At 45.9% G+C, this 16,085-nt stretch overlaps 1 protein-coding gene across 1 annotated transcript in view; it reads right to left on the bottom strand.

The window, feature by feature from the left end:
* Positions 1-595: 595 nt before the first annotated feature.
* The window catches only part of LOC104404962 (fibroblast growth factor 18), a gene marked incomplete at its 3' end in the record, with an annotated part of 25,339 nt that continues 9,849 nt past the window's right edge, over positions 596-16,085 (bottom strand). Inside the window, exon 2 of the mRNA XM_010013523.1 lies at positions 596-702. Coding sequence (XP_010011825.1) covers positions 596-702 — 107 coding nt within the window. The remainder of the gene's footprint in view (positions 703-16,085) is intronic.

Here is a 16,085-nt window from a genome sequence, read left to right as displayed (position 1 = left end):
AAAAAAATATGACTTCAGCAAAGAAGTTAAGCTAGATGGGTGAATAGCTGTAATTTGTTACATGCTTCCATTGCACAGGGATCCAAAGTAATAAAATATTCCTGTAACGCTAGAAGTGTGAGGCCCAGCCCCAGTGTGATGTTTGGATTCCAGTATGAGCCGTGCCACAGCATCCCCTGGCTCAACACTGGAAGGAGCATTATGTGCCTACCTTCCTGGTGCTAAGCTCCCCACACAGCCCCTCTGCTTGCCCTTTTCTTCTGAATTCCCCTCCAAAGAAAGATCAAGTAATGAAGTTATTGTGGAGGCAGCCACGATGGTGGGATGCCAAGATGACATCTCACGTCAACACAACAGGAAAGCACAAACCCATCAATATCCAAAGCATCATCAGGGAATCCCAGGACTGGCTGCAGAGCTTGATGTTATAGAGGGAGGCTGGGGAAGGGCATGGGCTGCCTCCCAAACCCCACATCCCTTCCATCCTGCTTTTCATTTGAGGCTGACAGGCAAAGCTCCAACACATTATTACAGCCTTGAGGAGGCTGCTAAAGGTAACACTCATGTTACAAATGAATTAATAGGAAACACTTACCTTCCCCACTAGCTTGCCTTTCCTGTTCATGCAAAGGTAGAAATCTGTCTCCTTCCCTTTGATCCGGACTTGACTGCCAAAAGTGTCTGTTTCCACTAGAAGCTGGGCTTGTAAAGGAAGAAGAGAAAAAAAAAGCATTTACCAATGTGGTCCCATTAAGTCAGAGCATGAAAAGCTCATCAGCACATTGTCCCACTACCTCCACCTGAACCATACCACACTGGGATGCTCTGCAAGGGACCAATCCAAGGAACCACCCAGGGCTGTGCTCCCGACTTGGGCAGACATGCAGATCCAGCATATCTCCACTGACCCATGTGGATGCTCCAGGTTTAATGCCAGTTTAGCACAGAGTATGCACATACACGTGTGTGCTCCATCTATTCACACCAACCCCACCTCCCCATCAGCAATACAAAGCTCAATGCTAACATTCTCTTCACATTACAGGAGGGTTTTCAGAGGGTAAGAAATGGATTTTATTCTCATGAAGAAAAAAGGTTAGCATGACAAGAATAAAAATACTTTCCCCGCAGCCAGCAGCCCTCAAACACTGCACAGAAGTGGTTCAGCCACACACTCATGGTGCAACACACCACAGTGATCTCCTGAAGATCACCACAACAGCTAGCAGGGGACAAATTTGTTGCTGCTTGGTGCTGATGAACACTACCCTGCAAACATCCTCTGTGTGTCTAGTTACATTCCCTGGAGGTCATCAATTGATTTCTGGCAGACCCGGTCCATGACTCCTTCTCTAGCTAGGAGAAAAATCACCAATCTCATAGTTCCTCTGCATGTTTATTGAGGCCAGAGCTGGTTTGCAGCATTGATAGGAGCCATGGTAGAGGACAGATCTCTGCTTCATCTTCATAAACCACCTGCCCTGACACAACTGTATTTGCAGAGGTGCCAAGCTGCCACCCAGATGTGTATGTACAGTGCCATCATCATCTCAAAAACCTAGACACGGCCACATTCAGCGTTTTATTCTGTTTCTGATCTAAACATAAATTCCAGTCATGCTCAAGGTTCAGATTCCAGGAATTTCTCTGGAGAGGAAGGAACAGGCAGACTGGACATTTTGGTTCAGACCCACCTCTGATATGAAGGCGGAGAAAGGAGACATGGTCAAAACACAATGCAAGAATGTGTAAGTGTCAGCAAGTGCAAATCCACGGTCCTGCTCTGGAAATACTCACACTTGCAAGACCTGAGCTGTACCATAGAAACACGGCCTTTGCCAAACTCTGGAGAATGTTTGATCTGTGCTGCAAAAAGTCATGTTCTTCTTCGGCAATCATATTTCAAACTTTAAGAGCAAATATGTTCACTGTAAGGATTTATCATAGGGATAGAAAGAAATAGGAGTTTGTTTCATTTAAACACATTAATATTTTTCCCACTTGTAAAGTCAGCTTTTGGCTTCTGCAGCAGTGCAAATATCACAAACCTTTAACTCACAAGGGCACTAAACACAGCTTTCCCTTTGCAGCTCAGCCATATACACAAGTTCAGGGTTTTCCAGTTACTAGCTGCTTACATTTATTTATCTGTATTTGTTAAACCTGTTATCACAGGGGATATATTTAAAGAATAACTTATTTGTGACAGCAGGTGGGATAATGCCTGTATTATGGCAGAATATTACTTGCAATCAAGCATAAATATGGAAATTTGTCTAAGTCTTTCAGAATTGCACCATATTTTTGGGGTGACTGTGATGGAAAGCAGCTTGCAAGTGACAACTGGGTGCTGCAGGCTTTTCTCTCAACACCTGCCAAGGTGGAATCGAACCAGCAAGCACTTAAGTGAGGAAGAGCCATCTGAACCAGAAATAGCCCATCATCTTAGGGATATCAAATGAGCCAAGCCAGGATGGGGAAGGATGGCACAGGGTCAAAGACTGGTCTTCAAGGGAAGACTGACCAATATTGGTATATAACTTGGTGAATGTCCACTGCTCCAAGAAGTCCTGTGAGGCTGCTGAGATGCAACACAGCATTAACAGACAAGGGAACAGCCAAAGGCATAGAATCCTAGAATGTTTTGGGTTGGAAGGCATCTCAAAGATCATCTAACTCCAAACCCCTGCCACACGCAGGGACACCTTCCACTAGACCAGGTTGCCCAAAGCCCCTGTGTCCAACTTGGCCTTGACAATCTTTAAAGAGGTGACTGTGAAAGGTCTTCCCCACATGCGAGCAAAGAGCCATCAAGAGCAATGGTCAACCTCAGAGGACCAAGAGCAAAGAGCAGCAGCCTGAACGCAGGGGAAGAGGTCCCAGAGATAGGCCCAAGAACCACAGCCACCACCCACAGCACCAAGGAGTCAGCCACAGATCTACAGCGTTGAATCCAGCCAGACAGCAAACGGACTCAGGGCCACCCACCAAATGGGTCAAGTGAGGGCTCCACACCTCGTACAAGCAAGAACAGGACACGACAAGTTCCCCACTAGACTGCAAGGCATTCCCTGTCCATTCCAGTCTCAGTGCTGTGACTAAAGCTGCTGAGAATAATGCTGCACGTTAGACACAGGTTGTGGCCAGCCAAAGCAGGAGCTAACACTGACAAAACACTCCAACATGAGAACCTTGAGCTGTGATGGACAGTCTGCATCTCTCCAAGGCAGGTCCCCATGGCAGCCTGCACTCAGACGGACAAATCCCCTCGCTCTGCAACCAGTGTGAGTAATATCCAAGCTGATTTTAATTTGAAAAATATCACCTTAAAAAGATGCCAGTTCCCTGCTGTGAAAATTAAAACCATCTGGATGGAGTAATTTCAAATAATTAATCTAGGTCTCCTTTGGCACTGCTACTAATTAAAATATGATACCTTCCTCCCCCTTTTTTTAAATAAAGAATTTAAATAAAGTTTAAAGAGCTAATAAAAGTAATGTCATAATTTAAAACTAAATGGAAGTCACCTTTCCTGCGAGCTGCAGAGGTTACACCGGCACTGAGCTCTCTCCTGGGCTAATGAACAGCAGTGGATGGGCCAGCATACAGTGTGATGCCCACCCCAGGAAATACATCCCCCAGCACCCTGACAGGGGCTTGTGAGCCCCAGGAATCGTCCTGCGCTCAATGCCTAGGAGTGGGGAGCAGAGGAAGGAGGTTCAGCTGACACTCCCTCCTGGGAGCCAGGTTGCCGAACTGCAGGCTAAGGGCACCCATAGGTAGACATTTCTGAAAAATCTGAGTCTGAAGATGCTGGGAATGTGTTCTTATTTCTAGGGATCTTCGACCTCATTTCCTACAAGATAGATCAGTGTGGCTTTAGGGTTGAGCTCATAATCCAGTTGGCTTCCAGTCTAAGGTACCTCTTGCAGCTGACTTCTCCTTTTTACAGCAGCCGGACCTCAGACAACACATCTAGTCAGATAAAAGCAGCAGGGATGAAGCCCAGCCCTGAACACTGGCACAGGAGTTCCTGGGGAATGGAGGCTGACCCAGCAGAAGGGGCTGCTGAGGTCTCCCACCCCACTCACACATGGTAAGAGAAAAGCTCAGTCATCACCGAAAGGAGTTAAGTACACATTAACTTGGCTTGATGTCTGGTCTCTACAATATTCTACAGCCACAACAAAAGCAATTGGGAAAATCAAAGGGAATTTCCATTGAGCACTCAGGTAAAATAGGTCCCACCAAGCCAGAGCAGTGTCCCCACAGCAGTCTGCTGCTCCAGACACCTGACTCCCAACTCCATTAGTCCCTGGATACATCATAGAGAGATTACAATCTTTATTTTCAAAAGCCCTGCACTCCAGCCTTCAGATCAGGTATTATTGTTTAAATTCTTTGACAGCTAGATATTCTGATATATTTTCCAAGGAGGGAAAGAAAGAGCAAAAGAGAAAAGGTGTCTTTAGACGGTGAGGTCCTCTGCTACATGCTTTTGCCTTATTGGCCCATTTAATCTAAACCTTCCTGAAAACTCCCACTGGAGAAGACTGGAATTCCTCACAAGTCTAGGTGAAAAGGATTACATATATATGTTGAAAAGCTATCTTCCAGCTAAGAAAACATGAAGTCAGGGAGATATATGAGGGTGGCAGAAAATATGCCAAATTATCTTTCAAATATATCCTGGGAGTGGGAGGACAGGAGCCAGAAAAGCACAGGGAAAGAAAAGAGAAAGAGGGCACCTAAGAAGTGTAAGGTTTACATGTACTTATCACAAAATCCTTAGCACCAGCTAGTTTCAGATAAGTAAGAGATAAAGTGGAAAACAAGGAAGGTGCAGAAGGACTGGATACTTTGAGTCTATCCACCATTCATTTTTTTTACTCCTTTTGCAGGTAAAAATCCTACAAAATGAACCACAGAGAGAAAGAAATTGCAGCCGCTTATGCTGCCCACTGGCATCTTGAAGCAGGCCAGAGAAAACAGACTTCCTGAGGAAAGGGTGCTTAGGGGAGACCAAGATTTTGTTGCTTTTGTGCACTTTTTGTCTGATGCAATTACAAAGCTGGGGAAGCCACTCTCAGCACTTAAAACCATTTCCAATTAATGAAGAGAGAGGATGTACAGGTACGCTGAGGCTGAGACCACAGCGCCTGTGATGGAAAGAGGCTTTCAAGTTTAGTTACTGTGGTGCTATGAACCCAGACAAGTGCATTTCCATAGCTCACAGCATATATTGCATCTGATGGGAAAGTAAAATTTACTCTCTGGTAAGACTAAATCTTCCAGTGTAAACCCCAGCATGGCCAAGGGTGCTTAAAATAGTTGAAATCTGTTCAAACACAGCCTACCCCCTACCAAAACCATGTGAGTCCTTACATGATCACAACATAGGAGAGAATGACCTTGTCTCCACTTCCCATTCATGATGTAATGACAAGGGAGTAATGCCAAAATTAGGTAAAGTCTGGAGAGTCTAATAAAGCCCACAGGCTATGAACGAGTGAGGGAATGTAGGCTGCATTCTCTGGTTCTGTTTGCACACTTGTATATTCCTCCAAACGGTATCATTTTAGACAGTTATAACCCATACAACCCAATTGCCTTCTCAATTATTCAGGTGCAAATCAGGAGTAACCACTGGAATCAGTAAGGCTGGTGCTCAGGAGGGCAGAGCTCTGACCCACATACCACTGCAATTAGCTCATCGAGTCTGTCTTCAGCGAGCATAGGATATGTATGTCAAATTATTAAAAGGGATGGTCGAGAGGAGGAGTAAGAGCAGCTCCAAGATCCAGGCTCCAGGTATTTGCTTTTTAAAGGCACCACTTTGCTCAAGCAGGGGGACAGCACAGGGAGCAGCACACCTGGTCTTACCCCGCAGTGCTATTTCCCTAAATGAGATTTTCTATTAAACATCATATCTTTTGCTCAGTCAGCTGATGCAGTAAGGGAAAAGGCATCATTTAGAGTGCATGAGCTCCTCAGAGCATCAACACCGAGTGCCGAGTCCCATGGTACTTCTTGCCAGATTTTGGGTTGGGAAAGGGAACAGGACTGAGGGCTCTGAGTGAACAAAGGAATGACTGCAAAGACAACCTGTCACCCATGTAACAGTCTTAGTAGCTCTCAGGAACCAGACAGGTTTTGCATGGGAGACAACAGAAGAAAATCTATAATGCAGCAAAGACCTCAAAGGCACTTACACTACAGCAACCTGATCCTTCAAATACCTTCACACAAAGGACTTCACACACATCAGAAGTCTCTTGAGTGCTGATAAAGACCCCTACTTGGCTTTAGGGTCCAGCCTCTGCCACCGGCTGCATGGCTGGACACGCTGGGAACACAGCTTTGGACACAGAGTCATAAGCTCCCTCCCCCACCAGCCCTGTGCAGAGCTGTCTCCTTGCCCTGACTACTTGCAATCACCCCATGGATCACATACACTGATGTGATGGAGAAAAGTGTGGGATCACAGCACTTTCAACAGAGAAACAAGGGCTAATGTTCCCCTCTGAGGAACACCCTTCTCTGGGTTTCACCTCTGCACTACCTGATAAGAGCTTCAGTCTCTGGAAGATGCTTTCAGGCTCTCCCATCTGCAAACCACCATCTAACACCAAGAAGGTGTCCTGTCCCATTTCCAGGATGCTGAGCTATCCCCGCAGCACTCACTGGGCATGTCTACATGACATGAGGCTGAGATGTGGAAATGTCCATGCTGGTGCCAACCATGCCAGCCTGAGCACCCAGCCCAGGACGGATGTGCAAGCATGACATGCTGCTGCAGCAGTTAACCTCACAGGGTGCACAGACCAGGATATTAGAGTAATAAAATATCACTTGCACACTAGTGAAACCTCTGCTATTCAAATGTGCCACACCATTACACCCTGAGGAGGACTTGGGGGTGCTGGTCGATGAGAAGCTCCCCATGACCCAGCTTCAGTGTGCGCTTGAGCCCAGAACCCTCCCGTGTGCTGGGCGCACCCCAAGAGCGTGAGCAGCAGCTGAGGGAGGGGATTCCCCCCCTCTGCTGTGCTCTGGGGAGACCCCCCCTGCAGCCCTGATCCAGCTCTGGGGAACAGCACAAGAGGGATGTGGAGCTGCTGGAGCGAGGCCAGAGGAGGCCATGGAGATGCTGCGAGGGCTGGAGCAGCTCTGCTCTAGAGCCAGGCTGAGAGAGCTGGGCTGGGTCAGCTGGAGAAGAGAAGGCTCCTTAAGGATCTGCTCCCAGTGCCTAAAGGGGCTACAAGAAACCTGGAGAGGACTGCCCAGGTTCCTAAAGGATGACAAAGCTTCCAGACACAGTCCCTATAAACTAACTATTCACCACATCTTGGGAGAAGCTTAAATGAAAATTTGCTAATTTGAGGTCTTTTATCAGTCCATGCATATAAAAATTGCTTTAAAAATAGTTTAGCTGATGTAAGATATAAAAATTGTTTGATAGGTTAGCTGACGTAAGACCAGAATAAATACCAAGGTAAGTCCTAGAGATTTTGCCCAACCTAAACACAAATGTAATAAATCCCTGCATCCGTGATTCTATGAAAAATAAAAAATACCTGAAGACAACAGGGACATTATCAGTCCCATATTACCAGCCCAAGATTACCCAGAGGCTGGTCATCATTTACCCACATGAAAAATGAATGTAAAACACTGTCATTCTGACACGGAGCCATTTGCACCCATTCGTAGATCTAAGAAAACAGGATTAAGCAGTGGGGAATCAGACTTGGCCTCTTGCAGATGTTTTATACATAATTCACCATGAGATACACTAAAAATATTTTGGCAGTTGCTTCAATGATGGTGAATAAGCTTATTTAGACAAGATTCAGTAAAACTGGAGGCAATAGGTTGTATGCTTTAAAAACGCCCGGGCAGGGAGCAGCAGTGAACAACTTCTGCCCTGAACTTTGCCACCTGCAAACTCGCAATGACTAAGAAGGCCTGGAAAGAGAAACGTTTAAAATGTTAGCACAGAAATTCCTCTATCTCACCAGGGTGTCTTGCAGCCTCCAAACACAGCTCAAGTGGACAGTATTTCTACAGAGGCAGGAAAACTGCTTGACAAGCTGCCAGGCTCCAAGTCTGGAATTAGTGAAGGATGAGCCTCAAAAAAAGTTCAGAAGCTCTGTTATGCTTGAAGAAGCACCTAAAATGAAAAATAAAGGGCCAAACCCTCATGTCTTTGATCATTCTCATTTGAATAAACTCCTACTGACACAGTCAAGCCCAACAGACAAGGACTTCAGGACCTGGCCCTGAGCGCCCAGCTGAAACTCATCCAAAGCACTGGAGTCTCTTGGGTCTGGAAGTAACATGAAGCTTCCCTTGTCCTGCAGAGGGTTAGGATTACCACAAGAACAAACCCTGCTCAAGTTATTTTGACTCTCGTGTTCCCAGTCTCAGCTGAACCCAATAAAAATACTGATGTACACAAAAATAACAGTAAGCAGAGAATGACAACTATTAGAATCCTACATACTCTTGCTTCCCCAAAGCCGCTTCATTTGAGGCGAGAAGCATAGGACAGACCACATTTACTCTGAAGCACTCATCCACCTCTCTTGGGCAACCCGGTGGTTGGCTACTCATCCCCAGCAATGAAGTAAGTATGATGTTACCACCACCATATCCTCTTACCAAGGGTCCCAAACACATAAATCTCTCCCACATGCCAACACCATGATGGTTTCATATACTCCAAAAGTTAATCCCATCCAGGTTCCACTGTTGTATTTGTGAGTGCTTCAAAACAGGGCTAATCAGAAGAAATGTGCAAAGCATTTGCAGTGCTAGTTGAATTTAGATTATCAGCCACTCCTTATATACAAAGATGGCACGTTCCACCAAGAAGATTTCTTATTCTGTGCCATTAAGAGTTGAAATTATGAAAATTAATTTTGTGGATAGGAATATGAGCAAGGGGCTTATTGTAACATTCCCTTCTTCCAGTAACTAACATAATATGCTGAAAATAAAGTTGCGGGATGCTCCAGTATTTTTGATGGGATTCTTGTGGCTCTGGAACCCAGAGGAGCAGAGGCAGCAGCACAACCTACCAGAAAAAAAGTATTCTGGCACACTGGGAAAATGCATCTATATTTTAAGATTCTAAACAGGGTTTGCTCTTACAAATGAGACAAGCACAATTTCAAAGATATCTGACTTTTTAATGCTTGTGCTGTTGAAGCTCACTTTTGCAAAATAAAAGATAATGTATTATTAAATGAAATACAGAAAATTGTCATTCTTGGATAAGAGTATGACCATTTTGGGGTGTGGCTTGAAAAGAGGTGGACAAGAACTGAGCTTTTTTGGGGACAAACATCCTCTGGAACCAACTGCAAAGCAAATTCCTTGGGTGAAGCACCCTGTTGCAGAATCCTCTGCATCAGTCCCTTTGAAAAGGTCTCTCCCTAACAGACACAGCACAATTCTTCCAACTATTCTCAGAGCAGCAGCAACAGAAATAACAACAAAAAGTCAGATATCACATTAACATTAATCACAGGGCTTTTCTTAAACTATTACACCACCACCCCATAAGTGAGATTATTTACTTGCTTTTTATTGCATTTTAATTGCATAAGAAGTTTTAAAAGTTGGGGGCTTTTTTTCCCTAGAGTCATTTGGGACAAAAGGCATCTGGCACTAGGTACTTAAATAAGACCTGTCAGAACTATAAAATTAGTTTTATGTTTTAATAAAGGTACTTTAAAAATCTCAAATACAACTCTGCATTCAAACCATAAGCGTTTGGATTAAGAAAAGGAGATCCCATTTTAAATCTTTCTATAAAACGTAAATCAAGTACAGAACTAAGCCAGTCCTCATTTGAGGTGTTATAACCAAGAGCAGCAAAGAAAGAGGCAGTATGTCTAGTTTTGAGGTATTATTTGGGCTTATTTTGGGGTATTCTGGGTTTAAAGAATCAGCACTGGCGGTGTAAAATCTGTGTTGTATTATTGTTACTTATCCCAGTTCTAGTTTATGTAGGGACCCAGGTCACCTATAAAGCTCAGACTCAGCCCCAGGTTTCCAATCCAGTTTTTCATCCCTTTTTTCTCCTCCCTGCACCAGAGCATCCTCCTCTCCTCTTCCCACACTGGAGGGGGTGGCCCTGGGGACACTTACAGGTGACACCACTGCTGCTGGTGTCCAGCCTATACCTGTCTCAACACGGACAAACAGAGCATGTTCATCTTGGAGGGCTCTTCAAACAGCTCTATAACCAGCATGTAATTCAATTCAGAAACCTACAGACACATAGACAAAAGATAACACCCAAGGCACAAGCCCTCCTTTCAGTACTCACTACCCCACACCGATGAGTACATCCCTCCTCCTGCTAGGACACTGGCACAGGGTGCCCAGAGAAGCTGTGGCTGCCCCGTCCCTGGCAGTGTTCAAGGCCAGGTTGGACACAGGGGCTTGGAGCAACCTGCTCTAGTGGAAGGTGTTCCTGCCCATGGCCAAGTTACCCCATGCCTACTGCCATCATCCCATCTCAATTGGCCATTGCTGCTGCTGCAGGAGGAGCTGCCACTGCCAACGACACCCCTCACTGCATGAAGGAGCCTGAGGACACACCACACAGCACATGGGGCAAGAGACAGCCTTTGGCAAACACCACCTTATCTGCAAGAGCCCAGTATAGAGCTGCAGCCACTCTGGCACTGACCGGTGGCATAAGAGGGTCACTTCTTCATCCAGGGCACCAAAGGAGCAAATGAACCTGCTTAACTTGAACTAAGGAGCTTCTGTGCAAGCTCCTGGTGGGGAAAGCAGATGGTTTTCCCTAAATCCTAGTGCCCATCAGGCCCAGCCCTCCACTGAGGTGATGAAATGAGCAGAGATCCTTTGCACAGGCAGGCTCAGGCGAGCCCCCAGCTCCCCAGTGTCCCACTGCAGGTCCACCTGTGGTGTGAAGAGTTAAAGCTCATCCCCCAACAGGCCCGGATGAAAAGGAGACAAAAAAGCAGGATGCTAGTGAATGACAGCAGTGGGTGGCCGGCGCTCTGCATACAACAGGCACAGCCAACTGTGTCTGGCACCAGACAATTATTTTCGCTGGAGGTGTGTGAGGCGGGAGCTCCGAGAGCCATTCTCCCGGCAAGGCAACCAGCCATGCCGGTAACAAAGGCGCTCACCGGGAAGCATCCCTCTCCTTGCTCCCATCTCCCCACTGAGGCCTGGTGTTTCATTTTTCTGTGTTGTCCTTCCTGCTGGGGCATTCGCAGCTCTGACAAAAAAGCAGGTCAAACATCCTCAAATGGCGTATTTAGTGCTTTCCCTCGGGTTTCCGCGACTTGCCTGCCATTTTCCTCCTGGACTCGGGAGCGCGGCACTATTTATGGGGTAGCAAGCTGACCCCTCGGCTGCGGTGGGCGAGAGTGCCTGACGTTAAGTGCTGCTAATGCGTTTTGCATTTGTGCTTGGGGGCAGGAAATCTCAACTTCCAGTGCCAAGGGGTTAATTACAATTTATATAGCAAGATCTCAGGCTGGTAGGTTTTTTTCTTCAGCTAATTAAGAGGTACAATTACCTTTGAGAATCAAAGGGATATTTTAGTGCCCAGCTCTTAGAAACAGATTATAGGCACTTAAAACACAAGAACATTGTTGCTTCTCTATGCGCGCTTAGTTTTTGATTTAGATCATTAACAAGAAACTCTCATATTCCTGATCCACCACCACAGCATACTGGAGACCACCTATAGGAGCCATTGCAATAGGATAACATACAGCATTGATGTTTTCCTTGTGTTTCCAATTACATGTTTTACTGATAGATCACCTGCCACTCAAGGCTCTGGCAAAACTTCTGCTTATTAATTAACAAAGCTTCACTATGACCTTGAGGGAATAATACCTAAACAAACCAGTCTATGCTCAGGCTGCAAGCCTGTGACTACTTATTCCTGAGACAAGCAGGAGGTTGATGAATTTTATTGCTGTATCACAGAATGGTTTGAGTTGGAAGAGACCTTAAAGCTCCTCCAGTTCCAACCCCCTGCCATGGGCAGGGACACCTTCCACTAGAGCAGGTTGCTCCAAGCCCCTGTGTCCAACCTGGCCTTGAATACTGCCAGGGCTGTGTCATCCCAGACAGCACGGCAGGACCCCTGCATTGCCTTATTCTGCCCAATGGCCCCGTGTGAACAGGGGTCACCACTCGCCACGCAGGCCCTGGGAACTGGAGTCAAGGGATAATTGGCTGCACCAGTACCCAGGTTAGAGGTGAGCAGCCAGCATGGCTGGGCAGCCAGGGAGGCAGCACCCATGGGACCCACCTCCAGCAGCTCCAGCTGTGGGGATACGTCCGTCATCTCCCCCCATCAGCTCCTTGCCTTCTTGTTTGCACAGATGTTTAACAGTTACTGGTCTCCCTTTGTCACCACTCTCAGAGGTGTTTGCTGAGCCATTTGCAAAAGGTTAATGTAATTGAACATTCAGATCTAGGGAGAAGGGAGTTTGGGCTAAAGATGGCAAGAAGAGGTTCTGGGGAACCCTTAAAGTCCTGCTCTAGGGAGTCACTAGTTACACATGCAACGCAAGCTGCAACCTCAGCTTGACTTGGCACAGGCTGTGCAAATACATCTTCCACTATTCATGATATTTTAGGGATGCAGTGGGCTATTACTCTCTCGGAAATTAAGCGCTTCAGTTAGAAACTGATGCTGTATAATTGTTAGCAGACCTCATATGCCACAGGCTCTCACACGTCTGTACCAGCAGCCTCCACCCTGACCCAGAACATGGCTAGAAGCAGACACAAGGCTGGCAGCGGCAATAAAACCAACCCTTTCTCTGAAGAGTGAGTTAACATTAGAACCAAAAGGAACGCCTGTCCATGTAGGTTAGAGATGAAGCTCATGCTGCCAAAGCCAACAGGGGAGCTCAGCAACCAGCATCCAACATCAGCGACCCTCTGCCTACAGCATCAGGCTGCCCACTGATGTGCCAACAGCAGCGAAGTTGCTGTGTTGAATTCACCATAAAGCAGCAGAAGTGTACAAACCAATGCGAAGCATTATGTTAAATTCGGAGGAGATAATGCAGTCAACACCTCAGCATGGAGAGATGCCAACTGGTACTGCTCATCTCAAAGGAGCTCTGACATGTTCATTTAGAAACCTAACAATCAACATATCCTACAGGTATTTCTATCCCTTGAAGCCACTCTCTGACAGGCAATTGCTAGAGAAAGGGCACATCAATTGTCATAAGCCATTTTACAAGAACATCTACAAAACTATGCAAACCTGTACTGAGCAGAGTTTTTCCAGTACTACAGGAGTCACCAAACAGAATATTCTGTTTCACTGCAAGAGACGAAGTGCAAATCAGGAAAGCTTTCTATGTAAAGGCTGAGAATAATAAGGGTAGAAGAGGGGATGGTATCTTTTAGAGGGTTTATTACTGCGTATTACCTCTCCTCATGCCAGGTATGGGAATGGGTGCAGGCAAGAGGCTGTGAAAGGACCTGGGCTCAGCACTGGAAAAAGCAAGACAGGGATTACAAAACTGTTGCTTGTAGTCTCAGTTTAAGCCATTAACCTGTGTGACATTCTGTGGAAATGACTTGTAAATGCTTAATCAGCAATACGACCGAATTATACAGGAAAGAAAAAGAAAAGGAAGAGCAGATCCAGAGGGAAAAACATATATACCAGCACTACCTTCCCCTATAGCTTGCTATTTATTGAAGAAGCAGCAAAAGCTCCAATGCACTTCAGAATACAAACACTGACATGGAAATTCAGAGCCCTGAGCTGCTTCCAACAGGGAAAATATACTGACCGCAGTCTGTTTGGAGGTCAAACAAAATCAATAGCCTTTTTCTCTAGTCTGTCTCTAAACTAAGCTTCTTTCAAAGACATCCCGAGAAAATGGATCATCTTTTGTTGTTGTGTGTGGTTTGGGTTGGGCTTTTGTTGTTTTGCCTTTTTTAAGTGGTCAAACATTCATACGAGTATAAGAAACTCCCTCCTCCCACAACATACTGAAAGGATTGTATAGAGGTCAAAACTGCCCATCAGTTTTACTACACAATAGATGAGTTATCCACTTCTTGGGGAGGAAACCAAGCTGGAAGCTGCTTAACACTCGGTTAGAGAGGAAAAAATAAATCAATGTATTTGCTTGATCAGGGTATGTTTAAAGCTGGTTGTCAATTAGTTCAACACAGTCTGCTGTTACAAAACACAACAATTTAGCCCCAGGAGCTGAAGTTGCTGCATTTCCTCAGATTCCTCCTGCTGAGAGACAGATATTGGCTGCAGACAGGTCAGGCACCGAGGAGGAGAAGGAGGAGTGAGGCCGGCAGTCACAGCTCAGAGAGTCAGTGAAAGGGAGCCTGATATTGGATACAGCAGGACTGGGGACTCCTTCCTTCCACTCAAAGTACACTGTAAACCAGATTTGTGTCCAGAAAGGAGTAGAGATGGTAACTGGTTATTGCACTCGTACAAAGTGTGCCTCTCCTCTCCACAGCACACACCTTTTAAGATAAACTACAGTTTATATACCCCTCTGCAGATGGTATTGTCTTTACAGATGTAAGTTGGTCACCCCAAAATGAGGGAAACAGCAGAAAGACTAAAGCGGTAGAATAGAAAACTTTGCCTACATCTGATTTTTTTAAATAATATAAATTCTTTAAAACCACAAGACAACAAAGGAGGGATGAACCACAAAGAGCCACTTCCTAAGGGTCCCACTGAACACATCCAAAGGAGAACCACTGCCTTCAAAGCAACAGACCATTGATGACTTTATCTGCCAGTTCTGTTCTGACAACTTGTTTTGAAAGATGCTCATCTAATCAAAAAATAATGAAGGCTGGGAAGGCTCTCCAGAAGTCATCCAGCTCAACCCTCTGCCCCAGGCAGGATCATCAGGGATAGAGACATTGCTCCTTAGCTGTGCTCCAGCTCCCCTGAAACAGGGTGCTCTTCTTGAGAAAGCCAACATCCTTGTCTTGCTGTAAGCACACCTAAGGATGCACATCACTGTGTCAGAGATGTGGCTGGAGAGGGACAGACACATCTGCAGCTGACTTGGGCCCCAGCACCAGCGAAACAGAGAACAGACATCAAGCAGGAGTGAGCTGCCCATGGCCATGACCATGAGCCTCTGTTGTCCCTGCAGCCATGGTCCACAGAGCCACACTGACTCACGTGGGCCTAATAGACATCCCACTCTGCTGATGTGCACTGCTGTCAGTACCTATATCAGTTACATTAAAGCTACTATATGCCTCTTACTCCCATTCCGAGTGCAGTACACAGCATGCCAGCACTGGCAGCAACACACACCTGACTCACCCACCACCCTGCACTCACAGATGCTGCAGGAAGAAGGGTTTGTTCCACCAGCTGCATAAAGGGCACCTCATTTCTGAGTGAACATATTTAGCATCTTCTAATTAGGATCTTAGTTTCCTCTTGTGCCCACACAGGCCTAATAGTTCCAGCACTAGAAAATCCTGGCAAAGCTCAAAGCAGGTTACAGCAATGGTGACCGTCAAACATTCACCTAACCTCATGGTTGCAAAGAACAACCAAGGCTGGTAGCTGGAAACAAAAATGCAGTTTCTTTGCAATGCTTTTTACCTCCCCTCCTCCAGTCTTCCCAGGAGGAACAATTCACCCGGTGACTATAGAGCTCTTACATTTTCTTGTTAGCACCCCCAAATTAGTAGTTGTAAAGTCAATATCCTTTTGCCTATTTGCTCCTAATGAGTCACCAGTCAGAAACTTAACTTGAAAAAAGAACGGTTACAAATGCAGATGCAGAAGCAAATGAAATAAAGACCAGAATCACTGCTGAGCAAATGCTGCACAAAGGCAAGGGGCTGGGCACACCACACAGCACCGGACCATTGTCACCAGCTAAAACCTAACAGCTTTGATTTGCCTCCCACCGGCTAAAATGGTTTGAAATGCAAGGTCTTAACAAAGGTGCAAGACACAGGAGGAATGGGAAGCACTGCTGGGCACTTAATCTCCTTTCAGTCTCACACAGGAGCTCCAGGAATGGCTCTGCTGAAGGCAGTGG

The sequence above is a fragment of the Nestor notabilis genome, unplaced genomic scaffold (genome assembly GCF_000696875.1).
Source record: "Nestor notabilis isolate BGI_N333 unplaced genomic scaffold, ASM69687v1 scaffold26734, whole genome shotgun sequence".
Lineage (NCBI taxonomy): Eukaryota > Metazoa > Chordata > Aves > Psittaciformes > Psittacidae > Nestor > Nestor notabilis.
The sequence above is the reverse complement of the archived record's forward strand: the minus strand, read 5'-3'. Positions and strand labels throughout refer to the sequence as shown.